This window comes from Oncorhynchus gorbuscha, linkage group LG07 (genome assembly GCF_021184085.1).
Source record: "Oncorhynchus gorbuscha isolate QuinsamMale2020 ecotype Even-year linkage group LG07, OgorEven_v1.0, whole genome shotgun sequence".
Taxonomy (NCBI): domain Eukaryota; kingdom Metazoa; phylum Chordata; class Actinopteri; order Salmoniformes; family Salmonidae; genus Oncorhynchus; species Oncorhynchus gorbuscha.
The window spans coordinates 19,426,153-19,453,035 of NC_060179.1; the positions used below are offsets into that span (position 1 = coordinate 19,426,153).

Genomic DNA, 26,883 nt, shown 5'->3' on the forward strand with positions numbered 1-26,883 from the left:
CTAGGTATAAATTCAACAATGGGTGGATCTCAATATTAAATGTATTTTTATCCTTTCCTTCAACTAAACTGATCTGAAAACAGGTAGGTGAAAGCTCAATTAATTCCTGATAACTCGTTCCTATTCATGAATTGAGTTCCGAGTTTCGAACAGGCCTGTCCGGCCAAACCAGTTAAGATGAGGAAGATGTGACATGAAGCCACTTTCTACTGTTGATATGGGCCCCATGTTTACCAAACTATCACATCAATTGGATACTACGAAATTTGGGAGAAAAAAGGGGTAAAAAAAAAATATATATATATATATCAAGTGTAGTATTCCATTGAGACCACATGGTGGCCATATCGGAGAGGCTGGGGCTTTGATTATGATGATGACTGCAGATCATGAGAGTGAACTGTAGGGCCGCCATATGTTGGCCATTGTAGAAGGATTGTAAACAGAATCAGTCTGAAGCTTATTTCGCTGGTGAATATGATGGTGTACGTCAAGAAAATATAATACTTACACTTTTATTCAATTATAGGTCAGTCGCTTCCTCATGCTGCTGCCACAACGTAAACACAGCCATGTGACAATTCGGAGCTGCGCGCAAAGCTTGACGCACCCACTGGCACTGGTCCCACGATTAGCCCGAGCTGGTACTAGTGGCCACTGGCCAACCAACGTGCATGCGTACTTGTCTCTCCATTGTGAAGCGTGAACTCATCAAATCCTTTCTGGGAACGTCTGCATTTGCATTATAATACGACCTTCCTTGTTTCAATTGTGGATTTACTCTTGCACTTTGTTGTCGTTTGAAATATCAGCGCGTGTCATAAGCTACCCAGAAGGGAAGGCTACATTTTATGCCAAGTGAATCGCATTCTGCGCGGTGTATTTTTTTGTCAGGTCTAAAATATCCGATCTCAAGCCGATAACTTTCATCAACAAACGAGTTGAGTTTAGGAGCACATTAATGCGTACAGTACACGGACCTACTTGCCATAAGGACATCTGTCAGAATCCGAATAATGTTTTTGCAGTGATTGTTTTGGTATCATTTACCACACTTCCACTGTTGCCAGTCTACCTAGCACGAGAGTAGCCAAAGTAACGCTTTTTAAAAACGATTTAATGAGTCCAGTTGTTTAGAGAATTCTAGAGAAATATGGGAAGCACAGGGAATGACTCCAAGAAGAGAGACGCGAAGACACCTAGAAAGAAGAGGACGCTTCGATTGAACATGCCCGTAAGTTTTTGTCTTCAGACATATTAATTGGGGCGAAATGATAACCTATTTACTATTTATGTTCGCTCTGCTCTGAAGTTGAGCATGTAGCCTACATGTGGGCGGGGTTGTGGTATGTGTTTCCTTCAGTGAAATATACTGTTGCAACATTTTTTTGTTCTCCATAGTGTTTCTTTTGAATGTGTATACAATATATCCGCGGTAAAGAATGCCTGGCTCGGAATCTGTGGCATATGTCATGCAGAAAATAGATGAACACAACACACACGCTTAGTTATCTCCATATTTATGGGGTTAGCCCAGTTGTTTGCGTTGAGAATCCTGTCTTCTTCATGCTGAGTGTGTTACATTTTATGAACCATATTCAATTTATGTTAAGTCCATGATAAGAAATGTACATTTTACAGTATGCACAAAGCCTTATAATAATAATATATTTTCAGGGCCATTCTAATAATAATAATATTAAATGTACAGCCATCATGACATAACTCGGTAGTAGTATACTCAAGAGATTATTTATTATTAGATTTTCACAGCTTCCTCTTTGGCTGTAGGAGAGAGAATGTAACATCTGTATTCAGTTTGAGGTCAGCAGTCATCGTGAGTCATTCCAAGTCAGTATGATATCAGCTAGACCAAAGGCACTGCACATATATCCTGTAATTACATGTTTAGCTGACAATAGTTAGTGGAGATACTAGGGATCATGCCTCATGATGTGAATACGAATAGGCAATCGATATCATTACTCACATATTCATGTGCACACACAGACACATACATTTACTTATGTGGAGATATATGCTGTCATTATTGTCAGTGATATTGCTGTTATGCAAAATCCCAGACCTTGAGAAGAGGGATGACCTTCAAATCAGTGTTAAGGCAAATTCACATCATGGAACATTCTGTGATTTAGGGCCCTTCCTCATGGATCTCCAAACTCACCATGTGTTATAAAGGAAGTGGTCACAGACAGTTTATAACCAATGACCTGCTGGTATTCCATCTGCACTCCCTCAACAAGATGGTGTTTTATTTATGGAGCAAAAGAGCAGAAGGCCTGATTCCAAATTGACAAGGCTTTGCTCTTTCTGCCCTTGTGGCCTGCTTCTCTGTGATCTGAAATGGTTGTCATTGTAGGACTACAGTGTAATTAATGTACAGTAGATCACTTCATCTCTACATTTTGTATACAAAGATCTGCTGCACAAGCTTTGAACATATCTCACTTCTCTATTAAAGTAAAAAAATACAGGGCACCAAACCCGCTCACAGGGTTGGTTAACTCTTGAGGTCCTTTGTGTCTCTACCAACCTAAATAAATCAGCCTTCAACTTGAATACACCCCATGTTTAGAATAATTTACAAACCTCCTTACATCTTGAACCCCTGGTGCCAATAGGTTAGTTTAGAACACAGCTGAGGGATGAATTCACTGAGGTTTGCAAGTGTTGTGGTTGATTGTGGTGGTTTATTAGTGTTGTGGTTGATTGTGGTGGTTTATTAGTGTTGTGGTTGATTGTGGTGGGTTATTAGTGTTGTGGTTGATTGTGGTGGGTTATTAGTGTTGTGGTTGATTGTGGTGGATATTAGTGTTGTGGTTGATTGTGGTGGATATTAGTGTTGTGGTTGATTGTGGTAGTTTATTAGTGTTGTGGTTGATTGTGGTGGTTTATTATTGTTGTGGTTGATTGTGGCGGGTTATTATTGTGGTGAGTTATTATTGTTGTGGTTGATTGTGGTGGTTTATTATTGTTGTGTTTGATTGTGGCGGGTTATTATTGTGGTGAGTTATTATTGTTGTGGTTGATTGTGGTGGGTTATTATTGTGGTGAGTTATTATTGATGTGGTTGATTGTGGTGGGTTATTAGTGTTGTGGTTGATTGTGGTGGGTTATTATTGTTATGGTTGATTGTGGTGGTTTATTAGTGTTGTGGTTGATTGTGGTGGGTTATTATTGTTGTGGTTGATTGTGGTGGTAGATTGTGGTAGTTTATTAGTGTTGTGGTTGATTGTGGTGGGTTATTAGTGTTGTGGTTGATTGCGGTGGTTTATTATTGTTGTGGTTGATTGTGGCGGGTTATTATTGTGTTGAGTTATTATTGTTGTGGTTGATTGTGGTGGGTTATTATTGTTGTGGTTGATAGTGGTGTGTTATTAGTGTTGTGGTTGATTGTGGTGGGTTATTATTGTTGTGGTTGATTGTGGTGGTTTATTAGTGTTGTGGTTGATTGTGGTGGGTTATTATTGTTGTGGTTGATTGTGGTGGGTTATTAGTGTTGTGGTGGTTTATTATTGTTGTGGTTGATTGTGGTGGGTTATTAGTGTTGTGGTTGTTTATTATTGTTGTGGTGTATTGTGGTGGGTTATTAGTGTTGTGGTGGTTTATTATTGTTGTGGTTGATTGTGGTGGGTTATTAGTGTTGTGGTGGTTTATTATTGTTGGGATTGATTGTGGTGGGTTATTAGTGTTGTGGTGGTTTATTATTGTTGTGGTGTATTGTGGTGGGTTATTAGTGTTGTGGTGGTTTATTATTGTGGTGGGTTATTAGTGTTGTGGTGGTTTATTATTGTTGTGGTTGATTGTGGTGGGTTATTATTGTTGTGGTGGTTTATTATTGTTGTGGTGTATTGTGGTGGGTTATTAGTGTTGTGGTGGTTTATTATTGTCGTGGTTGATTGTGGTGGGTTATTAGTGTTGTGGTGGTTTATTATTGTTGTGGTTGATTGTGGTGGGTTATTAGTATTGTGGTGGTTTATTATTGTTGTGGTTGATTGTGGTGGGTTATTAGTGTTGTGGTGGTTTATTATTGTTGTGGTGTATTGTGGTGGGTTATTAGTGTTGTGGTGGTTTATTAGTGTTGTGGTGGTTTATTATTGTTGTGGTGTATTGTGGTGGGTTATTAGTGTTGTGGTGGTTTATTATTGTTGTGGTTGATTGTGGTGGGTTATTAGTGTTGTGGTGGTTTATCATTGTTGTGGTGTATTGTGGTGGGTTATTAGTGTTGTGGTGGTTTATTATTGTTGTGGTTGATTGTGGTGGGTTATTAGTGTTGTGGTGGTTTATTATTGTTGTGGTTGATTGTGGTGGGTTATTAGTGTTGTGGTTGATTGTGGTGGGTTATTACTGTTATTGCTGTATCCTGCGGTTATTTTTTTTCTTCTGTTTTATTGATTTATTGAATTATGTTTGAGAGTTGTTTGTGCTCAGTGCACCATTGCAAATGAAACTATGGTCTCAATTGGACTCCCCTGAATAAATAATAACTATAGTAATGGTGTACCAAGCTCACTGGAGAGCTACTAAGATGGAGGGAAGAGGGCTTTATTGGATTAGGGAAGAGAGCTTGGCTTGGAATTAATCCATATTTTTCAGCTCTTCTTCTTGTTAGGTTGTTTTTGGACAGGGCCTATATGTGCTCCAGATCACCGACCTTTGGCCATACCCTTCAGACAAGCTTGACGAGTTCTACAGGTACTTGTGATGTTTTTACCTGACGTCCAAGGACTCTCACACCTGGTAGTGATAAATCAAATCCAAATCAAATTTGATTTGTCACATACACATGGTTAGCAGATGTTAATGCGAGTGTAGCGAAATGCTTGTACTTCTAGTTCCGACAATGCAGTAATAACCAACGAGTAATCTAACCTAACAATTTCACAACAACTACCTTATACACACAGGTGTAAAGGGATGAAGAATATGTACATTAAAATTCATGAAGGAGTGATGGTACAGAATGGCATAGGCAAGATGCAGTAGATGGTATAGAGTTGTAATGATATTCGTCTGTTGTTTGAAGTGAGTCAGACCGAAATGCAGCGTGTAGGTTACTCATGATTTTTAATGAAGAAAATGCTGTACATGAAATAACTGAGAATACAAAACAACAAACGAGTGAAACTACTTACAGCCTATCTGGTGACTAACACAAAGACAGGTACAATCGCCCACGAAATACAACGCGCACTCAGGCTGCCTAAATACGGTTCCCAATCCGAGACAACGAGAATCAGCTGACTCCAATTAGGAATCGCCTCAGGCAGCCAAGCCTAACTAGACACACCCCTACTAATACACACTCCTAATTAATACAAACCCCAATACGAAATACAACATATAAACCCATGTCACACCCTGGCCTACCCAAACATATAACAAAAACACAAGATACAATGACCAAGGCGTGACAAGAGTACAGTATATACATATGAGATGAGTAATGTTGTCACGTTCGTCGTAACAAGACCAAGGCGCAGCGTGATAAACAAACTAACAAAACAATCAAATGAACGTGAAGCTATAAACACTAGTGCTGGCACAGGCAACTATACATAGACAATAACCCACGAAATACCCAAGGAATATGGCTACCTAAATATGGTCCCCAATCAGAGACAACGATAAACAGCTGCCTCTGATTGAGAACCAATCCAGGCAACCATAGACATAAAATCACCTAGACTAGAAACAACCCCATAAACATACAAAAACCCTAGACAGGACAAAAACACATATATCACCCTCGTCACACGCTGACCTAACCAAAATAATAAAGAAAACAAAGAATACTAAGGTCAGGGCGTGACAAATGTAGGGTATGTAAACATATAAAAGTGGCATTGTTTAAAGTGGCTAGTGATACATGTATTACATAACGATGGCAAGATGGTATAGAGAACAGTATATACATATGAGATGAGTAATGTAGGGTATGTAAACATTATATTAAGTGGCATTGTTTAAAGTGGCTAGTGATACATTTTTTACATCAATGTTTCCATTATTAAAGTGGCTGGAGTTGAGTCAGTATGTTGGCAGCAGCCACTCAATGTTAGTGGTGGCTGTTTAACAGTCTGATGGCCTTGGGTAAGGAAAAGTCATAGAATTCCATTGATCAGGAATCTGATGCTCAATTATTATTGGTGATGACAATAGATGTTCCCACCGTTTCAATCTATCTTATCTTCCTTGTGCCACTATGCTATTTCTATGACATGCCAAGATAAATGTACAAAACCAAATGCCCTACATTTGTGGAAACGGTAAGAAGCTCTGCCCTGTTCTCATAGACATGGGAAATGGTTTCCTTTTGTGTTTATCGTTGAATAACAACAACAAAAAACGCCATTTGAATAGGTCTTCCTGCGTATCCCCTCTGCCATATGTGTAGGTCTACTTATAATGTCTAACTGTAGTGCAGTATGTTGTTGACCAAACAAATGCAGTAGTGTTGATTTTGAGAAGTTACACACTGATTTGTGTGATTCACTGTTACGTTAGATTGCCTCATATTGACTCGGATGCCGTTAAGCCTGCTTGACACAAAAGACAAGGTCACTCTTGGGTTTATGTCAGTTCTATAGTGTAGGCGTAAAGAATTTCCCTCTTTCTCTATCATGTGCAATGCTGGGCAACGGGTTTTATACGTGACACCAGACATGCTTAGGAGACAGTGGATCACCATACATCCCTACAACTACTGATAGTAATTTGATTTGTATTTTATCCATGCAGCTATTTTTGAAATACCACTGGCACATACATTTAGCCTACATACAGGGGTATGCTTATGTGGTTTGTGACTGTGCTGGGTGGATATGGTATGGCTCGGATAGGAGGGCAAGCACTGATGTGTCTCACAATGGAACATGTTGGCAACGTTTACTCTCTTTGTTTTCTGCTGCTGGTGATTTTAAGCTAGGACCAGACAGAGAAAGGGTTATATTCCTTATTCATTGTGATGATAACAGTATTGATTAGGCTTTGCACAGTACTGTTGTGTGTTTGGAGTGGAGTAGTTGTTTTGGTAGGAGCATGGGTTATCTCCAAATCATCGGTTGGTCAATATTTAGGCTACTATTGACAGACTGATGAATCGGATGCAAATTTCAGTAAAAAAAAAAAAAATTGTCTGGATGAAAATGTAGATGTGAATTTCACCATTTGCTCCTTTTTACATGTTTTCGTTATTCTATTGAAAGGAAAAAACTTGTTCTAATAGAATGAATGCATGTACAGATTTACTTCTCTAATCATACAATTCTCTGTCATACAGTATAAAAGTACATATCAAAAGTGCGTTGAAAAATAGGGACATGACATCCCCAAGGACAATGAGTCCACAATGGACCGTGGTGACAATAATCACCTCTCTTTTGTTGTATTGTGTCTTGACAATAGGCCGGTGCAGTGTTCATGGCCGTGCCTCTGTGCAAATACTTGTGTAAATTTGGAACGGTGTAATGTTGATTCTATGTTGTTGTCGGGTTCATTTGCATTGGAAAACATTTGACTTCACAGAATACTTGAGTTTTTAAAGTATTTTTTTTAAGGGGTGTGTGACAAATCCTTTTGTAAAGAGACATTTGAAGTTCAGGGACTCTCGCCAGACCAATCAAGCGCCCGCTGAAGTTCTCAAAGCGAGGGATGGCGTTCAATTACAATTGATAATGAATATATGTTGTACTGAAAGGCTGTAGGCTATTTTGTAATCCAAGGTTTTGTTTCCCATATGCGCTGGTATTCCTGTCAGTTCCATTTTAACCAACACAGTGAGGTATGTATGTGTAGCAGACGCAGGGGCCTTATCTGCAACTTCCTCTTCCTCTGTCTGTGTGCGGAAGAGGAAATGTGTTTGTCTGTATAGACTTTACGGAAAGATGGACTTGTTTTTTTTTTCTTACAGATGTTAGCAATTATATTAGTTTCTCATTGTGTTTTGGAGCTATCATTTCTATTTTCAGGTATCTTATTAATGTAATGTGCTTGAATTAATTTTTTTACGGGCCTGCCAACTAATTGGTAGTTTAGTCAGTTAAGGTAGCATTAATGCGTTGGTTTCATGCATGATAATAGCATGTACTTATAGGATGCAATTAAATAAGATGTCATATGGAGGAAATTGGATTAGACAATTATGGACTATTTGACTAATGGGAAATAATATTGTATGTTCTCATGTTGTAGAGGTTCAAACCAAGGTCAAGGTTGTGCCATTTATACTTAGCCTGGGGAATTCAACCTAAAATCCCAATGGAGACACATGCATCTTGTTGGAATGTTCAATTTGCCCTGGACAAAGATTCCCATGTAACTACACATCATGAGGTACAGTGATGCTATTGGGGCAAAAAAGTTACAATGTATCATAGTATTGGCTCCCGAGTGGCACAGCGGTCTAAGGCACTGCACCTCAGTGCAAGATGCGTCACTATAGTACCTGGTTTGAATCCAGGCTGTATCACATCCAGCCACGATTGGGAGTCCCATAGGGGGCGCCTATATTGTATTTACTTTGCCACCATGGCCCTTATCTCACCTCATTTGCTCACATTGTATATAGACTTATTTTTCTACTGTACTATTGGCTGTACGTTTGTTTTACTCTATGTGTAACTCTGTGTTTGTAATGAATTGCACTGAACACTGAATACACAAAACAACAAAAGGGAAAACCGAAACAGTCCTGCAAGGTGAATAACACTAAACAGAAATGAACTACCCACAAACTAAGATGGCAACACAGGCTACCTAAGTATGATTCCCAGTCAGAGACAACGAATGACAGCTGTCCCTTATTGAGAACCATACCTGGCCTACCTGGTTAAATAAAGGAGAAATAAAATAAATGAAAATAAACAATTGGCCCAATGTCGTCCGGGTTTGGCCGGAGTAGGCCGTCATTGTAAATGAGAATTTGTTCTTAACTGACTTGCCTAGTTAAATAAAAAATGACGTGACCAATTTGTGTATGTCTTTCATTTCATTTCATGTCAATATATATTTATCTTGGCTGTAATACATTAGTTCAATAAATACCTTATACAGTGCAGTGGTGAGACATTTCGATACTCGAAAATGCCGTGTCTTAAACAATGCCTGGTTAATGCTTGTTGGGTAAAGGATACCTGCACATTAGTTGTCTGACAAAAAAATCGGTCAGTAAGTGCTGAATTGTCTTGCTTTCAACAAATGCTCAAGTTTCCAGTGATAAAATATGCATTTCCATAAAAATAGATGTAGTTGTATGCATGTATGCCAGTTAAAATCATGAGTGGTCAAAGTAAGCTCAATGGGAGTGATAATAACACACGCAGCTTTTCCTTGTGTTTAAACAAAAACAGTATTTTGGAGAATACATCTGTGATGACATTATTGTTTCTTTGCTATGGGGTTTGGCTTGGGGGGAAAGGGGTCATCCTCTGACTGCATAAAAAATGTCAGATTGGAACCAAGTCAAAATCTTAGGGTATATTCTTCTGTTCCACAGAATGTGGTCTTTGAATTTGTTCATCTCCAGAACATTCAGATATAGACCTACATCCTACACAGTGTTTCACAGTTGAAAGCCCAAAGTTATGGAAACACTGAGATGATGATACAAATTCTGCTTGAGGAACAAGTGTTGAGAAAGCTACTATAGGAGGAGCATTGGAGTCTCTGCCTGATTTTGAATTTTCCTCAGAACAACATCCAAAACAGAACAGTGGGTTCTTCATAGAATATCTGTGGACTTGGATACAGTGTGGTGTGATTGACTAAGGGTTTAAAATACTTATGAAGAATTCGAGGCGAGGTTAGTTCAGCTTAAACTGTTTGGAGGTTAAACAATCGGCGTCTATTAATAGCTTTTACCCACAATAAACAAAGGTGGCAGTTTGAACTTGAAAGGCTTGACGGACAAAATGCATTGCCCACAGCACATTCTGTTTTTTTCTTATCAATGTCTTCCAAACTAGCAAGTGAGTTAGTATTCAAAGAAGGAGCCTCTTTCTCGGAGAATGACACATCTAGGCTGGCAAATGAAAGGGTTCGTTAAAACAAACAGAGGAACTCAGAATAATAGAGTTGGGGCATAATTGAAACCAATGATGGAATGGAGTTGAAGCAATTATTTTAAATGAAGACATTTCCCCTTCAATAACTACAGCTCATAGACATAATGTGGGTTGTGTGTTTTTCAAAGCACTCAACCGATTTTGATTTTATCCACCAAAACTGTATGAAAGCATCTATAAAGTCTTCATAAGCCCTACATAGATGCTTCACAAGTACATTCATACTTTATAAAGGGTGATATAAAAGGTCCTTATTTACCAAATAGGGTTTGGCCGATTCTATATGATTAAATCCAATATCATGATATTTGACTATGACAATATATTGTGAAGTGCAAAACGATATATCGTGATGTTCAAGACTACTATTTGAACTTTACAACTTTAGGCTGTATCAATATGTTGAAAATGAAGTCTAAAGAATTAACTAAGCTTTATTTTTTTTTCGCCATATTAAGATTATTTCATGAGAATGTGACAATATTACAGTAAATAAGCACAAATTGCACTGTTTGGTATGATCTAGTCATTACCGGTGCAGAATGATTATATCGGATATCACAATATTTAGAGTGGCATATCTTAGAAGAGGTCTCCCAAATATCACCCAACCCTATAAAGCCAAATATCACCCAACCCTATGAAGCCAAATATCACCCAACCCTATAAAGCCAAATATCACCCAACCCTATGAAGCCAAATATCACCCAACCCTATAAAGCCAAATATCACCCAACCCTATAAAGCCAAATATCACCCAACCCTATGAAGCCAAATATCACCCAACCCTATAAAGCCAAATATCACCCAACCCTATGAAGCCAAATATCACCCAACCCTATAAAGCCAAATATCACCCAACCCTATGAAGCCAAATATCACCCAACCCTATGAAGCCAAATATCACCCAACCCTATAAAGCCAAATATCACCCAACCCTATAAAGCCAAATATCACCCAACCCTATAAAGCCAAATATCACCCAACCCTATGAAGCCAAATATCACCCAACCCTATAAAGCCAAATATTACCCAACCCTATAAAGCCAAATATTACCCAACCCTATGAAGCCAAATATCAACCAACCCTATAAAGCCAAATGCGGCCTAACCCTATTCTCAACCTTAGTGTGACATTTGTTTCGGGGGTGATTTCTGAAGCATTTATAGAGCCCCAACAAAAGGCTTTTTACAAAGGCTTAATTAAAAACGTACAGTGCCTTGCGAAAATATTCGGCCCCCTTGAACTTTGCGACCTTTTGCCACATTTCAGGCTTCAAACATAAAGATATAAAACTGTATTTTTTTGTGAAGAATCAACAACAAGTTGGACACAATCATGAAGTGGAACGACATTTATTGGATATTTCTAACTTTTTTAACAAAACAAAAACTGAAAAATTGGGCGTGCAAAATTATTCAGCCCCTTTACTTTCAGTGCAGCAAACTCTCTCCAGAAGTTCAGTGAGGATCTCTGAATGATCCAATGTTGACCTAAATGACTAATGATGATAAATACAATCCACCTGTGTGTAATCAAGTCTCCGTATCAATGCACCTGCACTGTGATAGTCTCAGAGGTCCGTTAAAAGCGCAGAGAGCATCATGAAGAAAAAGGAACACACCAGGCAGGTCCGAGATACTGTTGTGAAGAAGTTTAAAGCCGGATTTGGATACAAAAATATTTCCCAAGCTTTAAACATCCCAAGGAGCACTGTGCAAGCAATAATATTGAAATGGAAGGAGTATCAGACCACTGCCGATCTACCAAGACCTGGCCGTCCCTCTAAACATTCAGCTCATACAAGGAGAAGACTGATCAGAGATGCAGCCAAGAGGCCCATGATCACTCTGGATGAACAGAGATCTACAGCTGAGGTGGGAGACTCTGTCCATAGGACAACAATCAGTCGTATATTGCACAAATCTGGCCTTTCTGGAAGAGTGGCAAGAAGAAAGCCATTTCTTAAAGATATCCATAAAAAGTGTTGTTTAAAGTTTGCCACAAGCCACCTGGGAGACACACCAAACATGTGGAAGAAGGTGCTCTGGTCAGATGAAACCAAAATTGAACTTTTTGGCAACAATGCAAAACGTTATGTTTGGCGTAAAAGCAACACACCATCCCCACTGTCAAACATGGTGGTGGCAGCATCATGGTTTGGGCCTGCTTTTCCTCAGCAGGGACAGGGAAGATGGTTAAAATTGATGGGAAGATGGATGGAGCCAAATACAGGACCATTCTGGAAGAAAACCTGATGGAGTCTGCAAAAGACCTGAGACTGGGACAGAGATTTGTCTTCCAACAAGACAATGATCCAAAACATAAAGCAAAATCTACAATGGAATGGTTTAAAAATAAACATATCCAGGTGTTAGAATGGCCAAGTCAAAGTCCAGACCTGAATCCAATCGAGAATCTGTGGAAAGAACTGAAAACTGCTGTTCACAAATGCTCTCCATCCAACCTCACTGAGCTCGAGCTGCTTTGCAAGGAGGAATGGGAAAGAATTTCAGTCTCTCAATGTGCAAAACTGATAGAGACATACCCCAAGCGACTTACAGCTGTAATCGCAGCAAAAGGTGGCGCAACAAAGTATTAACTTAAGGGGGCCGAATAATTTTGCATGCCCAATTTTTCAGTTTTTGATTTGTTAAAAAAGTTTGAAATATCCAATAAATGTCGTTCCACTTCATGATTGTGTCCCACTTGTTGTTGATTCTTCACAAAAAAATTCAGTTTTATATCTTTATGTTTGAAGCCTGAAATGTGGCAAAAGGTCGCAAAGTTCAAGGGGGCCGAATACTTTCGCAAGGCACTGTATGTTTAGTTTCAAGTGGGACTATTATTTTACAGTAACTGTCACGCCTGCGAATTGTGGTTGTTCATTTATGCCACAGATGATCCATTATATTGACCAGATACTCAAGTGGCAACTCTAACAATGAAAATAAATGTCTTCAAAATGGAAGGCAGAGGAGGAGGCAAGAACAGGTGGGACTATTCTGGCCTTTTCCTCTCTGACTGGGCGTGTCAAGCATGGTCAGAGAGGAAGAGGTGACGCGAGCGGGATCACTCGGCCAAAAACCTGTCGTCTCCAGCAGGTGGCTTCTTATTTCACCGAGCAAGGGGCTCACCAAGCAAGGAGTTTTTGTATGGAGGTCAATGAGTGTTGAATTTGATTAACAAAAAATGCCATGGCTTATTTGCTACTTGTGACTTTTTTGATCAACTAGAAGTTTCGCAATGCTTAGATTTTTACGAGTGGACTGATATAAGTAGGACACGTGTTGTGCCTGTTGTTCACACGTGCATCTGCCGTCTCATTGGTTAAAATGGTCCCACCTTATCTTGCGTCCTCCATATTGCCTTCCATTTTTGAATACATGTATTTTCATTGTTAGAGCTGCCAATAGAGTATCTGGTCAATATAATGGATCATCTGTGGCATGAAAGAACAATAAGAATCTGTTGATGATTGACAGACAATACTGCTCCTACCTCTAACTGTGCATTCCTCATAATGAAACGCTCACCTCTCAAATTGAAGAGAGACATCACAACATGGAAACGCTAACTCCAAATAGAAGCCCCGTAGCTTAATTATTGCCATTACTCAATGAAAGCATTGCAATTTTGATATTCGAGGTGTGTTTATTTTTTCTAGACATAGCCCATTACTTGCACCAACTTTTCATGATATAATGTGTGAATTCTATAGTTTAATTTTGAATTAAAAAAGCATTGGGTCATTTCCCACCGTGTTCCTGTTGTTCAGTTGCCGGGATTGGCTCGATAAAGCGTCCGAAATAGTTTGGAGGAGTTTGTACATATATTATGATGACATTTTGTTAGTTTTTGTTAGTTTTGGACTTCAATTAGGATTTTTTTTCGGCTGTTCGGGCACACTGCATTTTTTATAGAGGCAAGCCGAAGTTCAGATCCCGAAGTCTATGTCCCTTCGTCTGTGATTGGTCAGCAGCAGGGATTCTTCAATAAAGTCTTTGTTGTCATTACCGAGAGACTACTCGTTTTCATGTACATTTTTTTCTTTAAGAAATACTGCACCAAACATCTTAGATGTAAAATTGTGCGACTAATATGTACTCAGTAAAAACGTCAAGATTAATGATAGATTTCTTGAGTTACTTAAATTAATTCTGACATTTTGAGGAAATGTATACTGGCTACGGTGTTTCAAAATGGACAAACAGTACTATTGCCGCTTTTTTTAAGGGAGCATGTGAGCGAGCACACTCGTTCGGTTCAGCCGAACAGAAGCATGCTGACGCCTTAACAACAGCCACGCTATATGATAAAGGCTCAACATTTCTGCCACTGGCAAAACTTTGTCAGAGCCTACGACTGAACGTAGTGGTACTTAATCAGCAGATCTAGACCCTGTCACGCTGAACGAGCCAAGAGGTCCGACAATTGTTTACAGACCTAAGAATTTGCCCACAATGTAAAATTTGTCTGGGACTGTAAAATCGAGGCATTAGACGGTTACAATCGTACAGTCTGCAGGCCTTAGCCAGTTATCCATTAGCTGAGTCATCCAACTACACTCAACCATAGAGAAGAGTAGGACAGAGGAACAGGGATTTATGGAGGGGGGGGGGGACTAAGATCCTTCTTTATCTCTCTCCCCTATGAGGTTCATCAAATAGGATTTGTAAGCGCTTGAGGCAGCACTTTTGTTAACTATCTCATTACAGCAGAGCTAAGTACTCATTATGCAACACTGGACTAGCCTTGCGCTCAGGGAAAGGCTACTGTTTAGGCAGCTAGACTTTGAGTTGTGATTTTTACAGCTCAAACAGATTAGCATCACTGGCAATTGGTTTTTCTCTCGATACCGAAAGGCAGGTTTTTTTTCCCAGACTGCTTTTCAAGGCTGGAGGAGGAAGGTCAAAGTGAGCTCCGGTCTTGGGGGAAGGAGGTTTTTCTCCACTTGTCATTCTCCTCTTGCCTGCACGTAGATAAGAAAACACGCAGTTGTTCAGAAACATATGCACGGCAGAGGGGATTCTGCTGGTTGTTCTGCACTTTGGGAGTAAAGGTAAATTAAAAAGTGTGTGAGTGTTGGACTGGAGTTGGGTTTGTGCTCTAAACTGAAGACATGCAAAGAGGAGATGGTGATTGGAATGAGAAGAGAAATCAAAGTCCTGTGGGGAATATTTGTTACAAGGTTCTATTTGTTACTTGCTCAGAATATGTAGTAGCTGGATCCACTGTAGTAGCTGGATCCAATGATGCAATTCCCCATTTCCATTCATTTCAAAACGTATAATTGTTTCTCCCACTATGTTGTAAACCAGGGGTGGGGAATATTGCCCTACAAGGGCAGGTTTAAGTGCAGGCTTTTGTTCCAACAAAACAGTAACACAGCTGATCCCAGGGTCTACAGATGGAAATATTTACAGAAATGTTGTTTGATGTACTTTGTCACTTTTACATGACACTTCTCTAATCAATGTCTTGGTTAAAGACTGTGATTAGTTGATTAGTAGAAGTTGAATGAAAACACAAAAACACTGATTCCCAGGGTATTTCATTTTTTTTTAAAGTTGCATTATCTACAACCCTTTAATTGTGAAGTTATTTTTAAATAAGCATGTGATACAAAGTGTAAAATAATAAAATCCGGACTAAGAACTTTGTTAATGCATTTATTATCAGTGTGTAGACTTTTAGGAAAACTAAGTGCACAGTGTACAATTCAAGCCTTTCCCGGATTTCATGTGGCCTTCAGCGGAGTGGTCTAACTTGGAATTGTATCTTGGGCTGTCCTGTTTCTGTTTTAAGAGTGTGTACTGTAGACCACAGACAACAAGAGGGGGTCTGGCACAGGCATCAAGGTTCAATTGACAAACATGTGTGCAAGGTCAACCAATCTGGACCAGCTGGGAACAGCATGTCGTGTGGTTAAGATCGCCTGGTCCCTAGTCTGTTTGTGCTGTATTGCAAACTGTTTATGACCCTGGACCACTCTGGCAAGACAGCACAAATAGATCTGTGATCAGGGTAGGGTTAAGATGCACACACTCCAGATATGGTACAGGGGCCTTGTGTGTGTGTGTGTGTGTGTGTGTGTGTGTGTGTGTGTGTGTGTGTGTGTGTGTGTGTGTGTGTGTGTGTGTGTGTGTGTGTGTGTGTGTGTGTGTACACATTTTCATTTGTTTAATTTTGGATGGATGGACTTCTTAGCAGAGAAACTTGAAAAAAAGATATGGTTAGAGGGGGGGGGGGGGGCAAAGAGGGGGGGATTGGAATAAGAATGAGACAGAAGTGAACAGTAGGATGGCAGAGGATGTTTCCCATTATGTTGAATTGATTCAATTCCTCATGATCCTTTCTGTAATAACCACTAATAGATTAAAGTACCTGGTCGATTTCATATTTGTATTTCCTTTCTGGCCCTTTCCTCATGCCAACTAAGGTAAGAAACGATTAAAGACTTTTAGGATGTGGCCAGAGAGCCACTAGCGCTGAAGTTCATCTTTATGGTTGTGATGTCACCGACACTAACGATCTGTAGGATTTATGAGGTCATCATTCATTTGTGTCTGTCATCATTGATGCGATTGGGTAAAAGGCTGGCCTTCATTTATGCACATGGTTGGTTCACTCAAGATTGGACCTGTCAGTCAGTTGTCATCGGCAACAAGGAGGGATTTGTATTTAGGAAAGATTTGTTCTCCTGACACAATTCTAACCATTGAGTGGTAAGAATGTTTCTCAAGTCCTACAGTGCATTCGGAAAGTATTCAGAGCCCTTGACTTTTTCCACATTTTGTTATGTTACAGCCTTATTCTAAAATGGTTTAAATAGTTTCCCCCCCCTCATTAATCTACACACAATACCACATAATAATAAAGCAAAAACAGGTTTTTAGACATTTTTACAAATGTATTAAGAATAAAAAACATATCACATTTACAGAAGTATTCAGACCCTTTAGTCAGTACTTTGTTGAAGCAGTAGTTTGATGAATCCTCTCAAGCTCTGTCAGGTTGGATGGGGAGTGTTGCTGAGAGTCCTTTAGGTGCCTTTAGGCAAAACATCAAGCTGGCTGTCTTTTACTGAGGAGTGGCTTCCATCTGGCCACTACCATAAATGCCTGATTGTTAGAGTGCTGCAGATATGGTTGTCCTTCTGGATGGTTCTCCCATCTCCACAGAGGAACTCTGGAGCTTTGTCAGAGTGACCATCGGGTTCTTGGTCACCTCCCTGACCAAGGCCCTTCTCCCCCGATTGCTCAGTTTGGCCGGGTGGCCAGCTCTAGGAAGAGTCTTGGTGGTTCCAAACTTTTTCCATTTGAGAATGATGGAGGCCACTGTGTTCTGCAGACATTTCTTGGTACCCTTCCCCATATCTGTGCCTCGACACAATCCTGTCTCGGAGCTCTACAGACAATTCCTTCGACCTCATGGCATGGTTTTTGCTCTGCCATACACTGTCAACTGTGGAACCTTATATAGATAGGTGTGTGCCTTTCCAAATCATGTCCAATCAATTGAAATTACCACAGGTGAACTCCAATCAAGTTGTAGAAACGTCTCAAGGATGATCAATGGAAACAGGATGCCTCCGAGCTCAATTTCGAGTCTCATAGCAAAGGGTCTGAATACTTATGTAAACATTTTTTTATTGAAAAACCTGTTTTTCGCTTTGTCATTATGGGGTATTGTGTGTAGATTGATGAAGAGGATGTAACGTAACAAAATGTGGAAAAAGGGAAGGGGTCTGAATTCTTTCGAAAGCACTGTATACACTGAATGAAAATATAAACACAACATGCAACAATTTCAAAGATTTTACTGAGTTACATAATAGGAAATCTGTCAATTTAAATAAATTCATTAGGCCCTAATCTATGGATTTCACATGACTGGGAATACAGCTACTATATGCATCTGCAGTATTTGGTGTGACTACCATTTGCTTCATGTAGCGCGACACATCTCCTTTGCATAGAGTTGATCCGGCTGTTGATTGAATGTTGTCCCACTCCTCTTCAATGGCTGTTCAATGTTGCTGGATATTGGTGGGTACTGGAACACGCTGTTGTACACGTCGATCCAGAGCATCCCAAACATGTTCAATGGGTGACATGTCTGGTGAGTATGCAATCGTGTTCACTGTCCATAGCTTATGCCTCCCCATACCATAACCCCACCACCAACATGGGGCACTCTGTTCACAACATTGACATCAGCAAACCGCTTGCCCACACGATGCCATACACACTGTCTGCCATCTGCCCGGTACAGTTGTAGATTACGGTAAATAAATTATAATGAATTTATCTGGCAACAGCTCTGGTGGATATTGCATCCAATTGCATGCTCCCTGAACTTAAGACATCTGTGGCATTGTGGTGTGTGACCAAACTGCACATTTTAGAGTGGCCTTTGATTGTCCCCAATACAAGGTTCACCTGTGTAATGATCATGCTGTTTAATCAGCTTCTTGATATGCCACACCTGTCAGGTGGATGGATTATCTTGGCAAAGGATAAATGCTCAGTAACAGGGATGTAAAGAAATGTGTGAACAAAATTTCAGAGAAATAAGCTTTTTGTGTGTATGGAACATTTCTGGGAGCTTGGGGCCACTACTTATTGCGTTCATATTTTTGGTCAGTGTACAAGGGGTACCAGTACAGAGTCACTGTGCCAGGGTACTAGGTAGATATGTATATATAACTAGGAATGAAGTGACAGATCGTAAACAGTACCAGCAGTGTATGTGATGAGTCAATGCAAATAGTCCGGGTAGCTATTTAACTAACTATTTATCAGTCTTATGGCTTGGTGGTAGAAGTTGTTCAGGGTCCTGTTGGTTCCAGACTTGTTGCGTTGGTACCACTTGGTGTACGGTAGCAGAGAGAACAGTCTATCTATGACTTTGACCAACACTTTACATGTTGCGTTTATATTTTTGTTCAGTGTAAATGAACTATTTTTATAAATATAAACCGTTTCCAGTTAGAAGCTGAAATCAATGGCCTTGCTCTTTTTGTCTTGAGGTGTCAATCATTATTTTGGTCCCAGATCTGTGTGTGCTTTCATGCCAACTCCTATGGTCATTGGCGTGACAAGGATGTACAAACAAATCTGGGGCCAGTCTAGCCAAGTTAAAACGTTCTGGAGAAGTGTTCAAGGCAGGTACTCCTTTTGGATTTGGCAGTGAAAGGAGAGAAGGATAGTTCCATTCAATGGAGTAAAATGATGACGGGTGTCAGGAGGAACCATGACAGTTAGGTGGGGGAGAGATGAAAGGCAGTCACTTTCTCATGGAATTGGGTTTCAAAGAACCGGTTTTAACATTGCACATTCAATACATGTTTTCCTGCCTGCACAAGTATGATAGTGGAGCATGAAAAGTCTTGAGATCAGCATACTAAAGGTGATTGTTGGAGGTCATTGTCATTAACACAAACAAGATCTTGGGAACTGAGTGTGTGCTTCTAAAGTCAACTCTCTGATTTAGATGATCATAGAGATTATATTGTTAGATACTGTATTATATTAGATTACGTTTTTATAATGTTATATGCAGTAGATGCTTCTGGAATCAAATGTTATGTTATACAAACGGTGGGAAAAGGATTCTGTCTTTGCTAATAAATTATTTGTGAAGGCAGTGTTTTCTTTGCGGGGGTGGTGGGAGGTGGGAGGCCACGAGTCCAATACTAATGCCAATGTTTTTCTAACGCCGGCATTCTCTCCTTGGTCTACAGGACCTCGGCTCATTTGCCATGCCCTTCTTGGAGGGAGATGCCGACCATGTGGATAAGGCCGACATACAGAAGGTACAGTGATGTCCCAAGCCCGGCTCAATATTTAATATTTTTATATTTTCAGCTGTTCATATAGACTATTGAGAATCCAGCGATGGTTGGGGTTCATTTATAAACTGATGTTCTAGTCTAGATGTGCTTCAGCCAACTCTAGTGGTTTTTTTTCAACAATATAGTGATTTAGTGGGCTACAGTACTTACAGTTTGGGTCCAGGATAGGGTTCATCACAAAGGCCATAATTTGGTCAGTGCTGTTTTGTGTGAGGGAAATGTCACCAATAGCCTCCTGCTGAGTGATTTTGCACTGTTGCACAATAATGACAAATGTTACATTTAACTCTTATCCAGAGCGACTCATATAAATTAAAAGCATCCCCATCGCAATTAATATAGTTTTGATTAAAACCTAATCTTTTCATTTTCATCATTACCAGATTAAAATGCCATCTCATAATTGTACGCCTACTGTAGCTCCAGCGGGGATTGCAGCACTGACACGGGCTTTTGGTCTCTATTTAAAGTCGGGGAATGGCCCTAACTTCACCCTGAGCTAAACCCCTTGACACCTTTGATCAGATGAGTGCTCTGTGGGGATAATGGGGTTAGTCACACTGATGACATAAGCCCGAGCCAGTCCTGGCAATCAAGAGTTCTGGTGCGGCGTCATCTGGTTAGAGCAGGACCTGAGAGTACTGGTGCTGACCAGTGGCGTAGCCAGAAATTAGTTACCATGGGGCGAAGAGAAAAATGTGCAGTTTTATAGCTAATCGCATGCTATTCTACAGATTTTGCCATGGGGCAAAGACAAAATGTTGCACTTTTAAAGCAAATTCAATTACAAATTAAATAGGTGCATATAGCCATAGACGCACAGTGACATTATGCCTCAATGCAGTCATATTCTTGGCTTGGCATATTGGTGTGTCTTTCAGTTCTTTTTGGCAACCCATCCCATGAAAGCGAATGTCATTCTGTTCTGTTATATTTAATCAAATCTGACTAACCCAGCTTGCTATGAATCTGATGGTGTTTGCATGTTTTGGTAAAAAGACAAATAATGTCCAGTTGGAATACTAGCTAGGTTTCCATCCAACCTTTTTATTAGAGTAACGTCCTCTCACTGTCAACTGCGTTTATTTTCAGCAAACTTAACATGTGTAAATATTTGTATGAACTTAACAAGATTCAACGACTGAGACATAAACTGAACAAGTTCCACAGACATGTGAAAGGGACACAGAAATGGAATCATGAGTCCCTGAACAAAGGGGGTGTCAAAACTAAAAGTAACAATCAGTATCTGATGTGGTCACCAGCTGCATTAAGTACTGCAGTGCATCTCCTCATCATGGACTGCACCAGATTTGCTGTTTTGCTTCTTGCTGTGAGATGTTACCCCACTCTTTCACCAAGGCACCTGCAAGTTCCCAAACATTTCTGGGGGAATGGCCCTAGCCCTCACCCTCCAATCCAACAGGTCCCAGATGTGCTCAATGGGATTGAGATCCGGGCTCTTCACTGGCCATGGCAGAACACTGTCTTGCAGGAAATCACGCACAGAACGAGCAGTGTGGTTGGTGGCATTGTCATGCTGGAGGGTAATGTCAGGATGAGCCTGCAGGAAGGGTACCACATGAGAGAGGTCTTCCCTGTAACGCACAGCATTGAGATTGCCTGCAATGACAACAAGTTCAGTCCGATGAGACACACCGCCACAGACCATGAAGGACCCTCCACCTCTAAATCGATCCTGCTCCAGAGTACAGGCCTCGGTGTAATGCTCATTCCTTCGACGATAAACGCAAATCCGACCATCACCCCTGGTGAGACATAACCGCGACTCGTCAGTGAAAAAACACTTTTTGCCAGTCCTGTCTGGTCCAGCGACCGTGGGTTTGTGTCCATAGGCAACGTTATTGCCGGTGATGTCTGGTGAGGACCTGCCTTACAACAGGCCTACAAGCCCTCAGTCCAGCCTCTCTCAGTCCATTGCGGACATTGCCGATCCTGTGCAGGTGTTGTTACACGTGGTCTGCCACTGCGAGGACGATCAGCTGTCTGTTCTGCCTCTCTGTAGCGCTGTCTCACGGTACAAACATTGCAATTTATTGTTCTGGCCACATCTGCAGTCCTCATGCCTCCTTGCAGCATGCCTAAGGCATGTTCACGCAGATGAGCAGAGACCCTCGACATCTTTCTTCTGGAGTTTTTCAGAGTCAGTAGAAAGGCCTCTTTAGTGTCCTAAATTTTCATAACTGTGACATTAATTGCCTACCGTCTGTAAGCTGTTAGTGGCGTTCCAAAGGTCCATGTTCATAAATTGTTTATGGTTCATTGAACAAGCATGGGAAACAGTGTTTAAACCCTTTACAATGAAGATCTGTGAAGTTATAAAATTATAAATGATCTTTGAAAGACAGGGTCTTGAAAAAGAGATGTTTCTTTTTTTCTTTTTTTGCAGAGAAACTGGAACTTTGTCAGTTAACTTTCCAAATATCAACCTTCAAAATATGCTAGACAAGGTAGGATCTATTTCTGTAAAATTAATTATATGCAAAATGATGGTAGAAACACTTATGTCTAAATATTGATATAATAACCATCATATCAAAATCAAGTCACGCAATGATATGCAATGACACGACTCTTCGCTAAAGCATGAAGTTTCTTAGGCTACAGATGAAATAAGTTATGATGAACTTCCCAGGGTGGTGAAAGTGCAAGGTGATGAGCTTGATGCTCCTTTCCAATAAATACAGAGGGTCTTTTTCTGGTGACATGTTCATCGATGCTTGGCTGCCGTTTGACAAATAGAACAAAATATTTTATCCATAAAAACCTCATCATGTAGGATCTACCCACATGGTATTTGCCGGCTGTTGGCTAGAGCGCACGTGGCAATACCAGTCGGCACACTCGCTATACAACACAATTATTTTGGTGAGAAAACCATCAGTAGAGTTGAAAATGTGATGAAAACCCATTTAACTTGTATTTTGTATTTTTGTATTTTTTATTTAAAAAACATGGGAATTTAACCGCGAAATGTATTTTCATGTGCAATACGTATTTTTATGTGCAACGCTCAGACTTTTATCCGCAACATAGGACGGTGCACAGTGTCGTCCGGGTTTGGCCGAGGTAGGCTCCCAAGTGTGTATGCCCCTGGTGCTGACGAAGGTGGCCTCTATCTGAACCTTCACATACAAACTGTGCACGCACTGTACATTTTCAAATGAAGAATGTGGCAGAGACATCATCAGGAGACATGTCACAGCGGGCCTACCTGTCAATACAGGGACTGTAGAGGGACAGTGTTGCCATGCGGAGATGGATGTCTGTCTCTACATTTGGCATTTTTCCCAATCTAATCAATAATCTCATTCACACCTGATTGTGCAAACGGCAGTGTCCTCATTTAAGTGTTTCCATTGTTATTCTTAACTGGATAAAGCTACACTCTGTTCTAATAACCTGGTTTTGAATGAAGTCTTTAACTCTTTGTGTTGTTGTTTAACTCGACTGCCATAGACTGTCATCCATGAACAATGTATTGGCAGTCTGTCCCCTACATTATGTTCCAGGCTGGCGGTGAAAGGCCTTCCAAGCAACATCCTAGCACCAATAGGATCAATTGAAACAAGAGAGGTCTTGCCTGTGCAATGCTGGATGAAACACTGTTGTATGGTAGACCTATACATATTCTGCTCCATTGTTTTGTTGCCTGAGGGACGGTGCGTGTGTTGGGATGTTAACAACAGAAAGAGCACTGCTCGTGGTTCCCTTCTAATGCAGTGTTTGTTTGGATCAAGAGTTAGGTCTTACCTCAGACAGAATCTTCTCTGTCGTCCTGCGTCTCTCACCTTGGAGCATGAAGGTCGGACCCTTTTTTCCTGGTTTACAGGGCCAACAGGGAATCAGGAAAAAAAACAAGATAACCAGTGAAGGCTGTTGAAAAAGATAAGCTGATAGCTTTCAAGGAAATGGAGTGTAGTAGATCACATTTATTCATTTCCCTTTGTTGATTTCCTCCCAAGGTTTTAGTACATTTAGTACGTAACCTATTTTGTTCCCATACTGACTGTTGTACCCCGAGTTGCTGAACTGTACATAATACAGAATAATAGGTTTATAGTAAATAAAGCCCATGCATTGTTTCTCATATTTTTCCAGATTGTGAAAATAACAATCAGACGAGCTCGGAAAAAGATCCGATGTGAAAAGATCTGATATGATTGGTCAAAAGACCAATTACTGGAAGAAATATCCGAAATGGCTTTCCTGTGTCAAGGCAGCCCTAGTGGTTTACATTCCAAAAGTAGCACTACAAGAATGAGCGGTCCATTCCAACTACACTCACCTGTTCTTAGTAACATTTTCTTCATAAATATCATTTTAAATCTCTACATTCTTACTGCACGGCTTAAAAGCTGTGTATATGATTTGATGCAACCCTGAAGCCATATATGCCATATGCATATTCATATTTATAAAGGTTGAGTCACTCCTCACATTGATTATGCTGGGTGAATCTTCTCAGCAGCGTTTGGCTCTCATCTGATAATAATAATGGCCTATATTTGCCCTCACATCAAAACCTCTGACTCAGAACTGCTTGAACGTTTGTAATTATTCAGCAAAGACCTGACAAACATTTCTTGGAATCATCTTGATATTCCAGACACTCTCAGACTGTGAAACTACACTCTGCAATATATCACAGAGGGGAAAGCACAACAGACTGTCTTCATTGCATCTCTAACTCTATTGTTTACTGAAAGGAGCCCGTTTCCAGTATTTTCTATTGTTTTATTTAACTAGGTAAGTTAGATTGGGACTCCCAATCACAGCCTCTTACACTGAAATGCAGTGTCTAGACCACTGCGCCACTCGGGAGCCCTACAGTAGACCTTTTTGGCACATAAATTCATATGTTCAATTATTTCAAGAAGGTCCCAGATTTGTTAATGGTTCATAGTGGTACTAGTCACCAGTTTTCTACCTGACGAGGAAAACATTACAAGGAACTTATAAATCAGGACAGTAAACTTTTGACATTGAACCAATTATTTTGGCTTAGTCCTGCCTTTGAGCATTGAAGATTGGACACCCCCATGCATGGCAAAGTGGTAGATAAATTCAAGATAAATGTGTTCAACCTGGTTGTCTATCTCTTGAAACAGAAAATGGGAGCTATTTCCTCTCAACCAGGAATGACGTGAAATAAAAGTTAAACCCCTTCCCTCTTCTTAATCCTCTTAATAGGTTCCAGCTGTGTCTAATTTGAGAATCAAATGGCTGTATTGAATTGTGCATTTTATGTACTTTTGGCATGTTGCCACCAAAAGTGCTTATTCTCTGTGGTTGAACATAGTCTAGATCTTAATCAATACTCTCTCATGTAACTGCTGTAAAGTTGTGTTGTCAAAAGGAGAGCAAAAAAGCCTTGTTTCCTACAAAGCGATCAGTAAACTCTTTGTTTTCTACCTCAGGATGATGGGAGTTGCCACTCAGCCAGCCCGACCAAAGGCTTCTTCGCGCGGGGGCCCTTCAGTCGGCCCTCCAGTCCCAAGTCGGCCCCTGCTAGGACCAAGAACAGCCCAGGCTCACCCAAAACCATCTTTCCCTACCCTTCGTCCCACCAGGACTCCCCACCCAAGTCGCCTCGTCGCCTGAGCTTCAGCGGCATCTTCCGCTCCTCCTCCAGAGACTCTAACTCCACCTCTCCCATCAGCATCAAGCTCTTCTCCAGGGCCAGGAAAGGTAAGACCAGTTGCTCTAACCCCAACAGCGTTGGTTCTGTGAACCACGCTCATATGTTATTTAAACCTGTAGAGTTGTGTTAGCTCCCCAACTTAATGCCTAGGCTTTAGCTCAAAAGGCTAATATAGTACTGTGGCGCACAGGAAAAAACAGATTCAAACTCTGGTCGATCACATATGCGCAGTATATGAGCAGTATGTGTGTGAATGGGGGGGAGGGAATACAAACTACAATATGGCTCAAATTGTTCTTCTGCTTCTGTGGTAATTAGTGTTTGTGTACTTGTTTTAGGATGGTAGACGGAAATGCCTGCGCTGTGTATTGGGCATGTGGTTGAGGGGGTGATGCTCGTTCCTATAGGTTGTGTCAGGTGAACCGTGTGGATATGCTGTTCTATGGGTATTATTGTGGGATCCATCATCATTTGACATAGAATGCAACAAAATTATGTCTTTTATCATTAAATTAATTTGTATTCTATAGTCTAGAGATGGATATTGTTGTTGTCAGAGGAGATGTTGTTTCTGGTGGACTGGTGGTGAACTTGCTTGCCGGGGGGGGGATGTACTTTTTGCTCGGCTTGCCAGCCTTTCGTCTCTCACCTCCCACACATTGACTTGCAGTTGCATCCCTTTACGTTCGCCTCATTTCAGAGGACATAAGTACATAAGTAGAGCTACAAGACCAAGTACATGAGTTTAGTGTTTAATAGGTGGACATGCCTTTAATTATTTTTTTAACCTGAAGTACCAGGTGTGTAGATCTCTGGAATATGACCGTTATTTTGTCATTATAGTGGCATGGAGAGAGGTCCTCCTTAGGGTGATGATTTAATAATTGATCACACAATTCTAGCTAACTCATGGCTGTTATGTAATTGATATATGTTGCCATTAGATTAAGATCACTTTATTGGTCAATTGTCCAACCGAAATTTGTCTTCCGATTCTAACCTAACCCTTCCGAAAGACACACATACACAAGCATACAAAAACAAGTTTTTGTTGGAGTGGTGAGTTGGGCTGCCACAATGGTCGCCCAGGGAGCTGTTGTTGGCTGGGATTAAGTGCCTTGCTCAAGGGCACAACGGCAGGCAATGGCAGCAATGGCAGATGCCAGCAACCCTCTGGTTGCCAGCTCACTTCCCACCGGATTTTCCTCATCAGACCCAGGACTCGAACTGGCTCACCTCTAACCGCCAGGCTACCCGCCACCCAATTACAACT

At 40.6% G+C, this 26,883-nt stretch overlaps 1 protein-coding gene across 3 annotated transcripts in view; it reads left to right on the forward strand.

The window, feature by feature from the left end:
* The first annotated feature begins 625 nt into the window (after positions 1-625).
* Positions 626-26,883, forward strand: part of LOC124039596 (5'-AMP-activated protein kinase subunit gamma-2-like) — a 111,878-nt gene continuing 85,620 nt past the window's right edge. Inside the window, exons 1-3 of one of the 3 annotated variants that reach the window (XM_046355741.1) lie at positions 626-1,234; positions 19,835-19,906; positions 25,387-25,657. In XM_046355741.1, coding sequence (XP_046211697.1) covers positions 1,154-1,234; positions 19,835-19,906; positions 25,387-25,657 — 424 coding nt within the window. In that variant the 5' untranslated portion in view covers positions 626-1,153. Of the gene's footprint in view, positions 1,235-14,849; positions 15,149-19,834; positions 19,907-25,386; positions 25,658-26,883 lie in introns of those variants that run through there. The other 2 variants (XM_046355744.1, XM_046355742.1) reach the window with 2 other exon arrangements.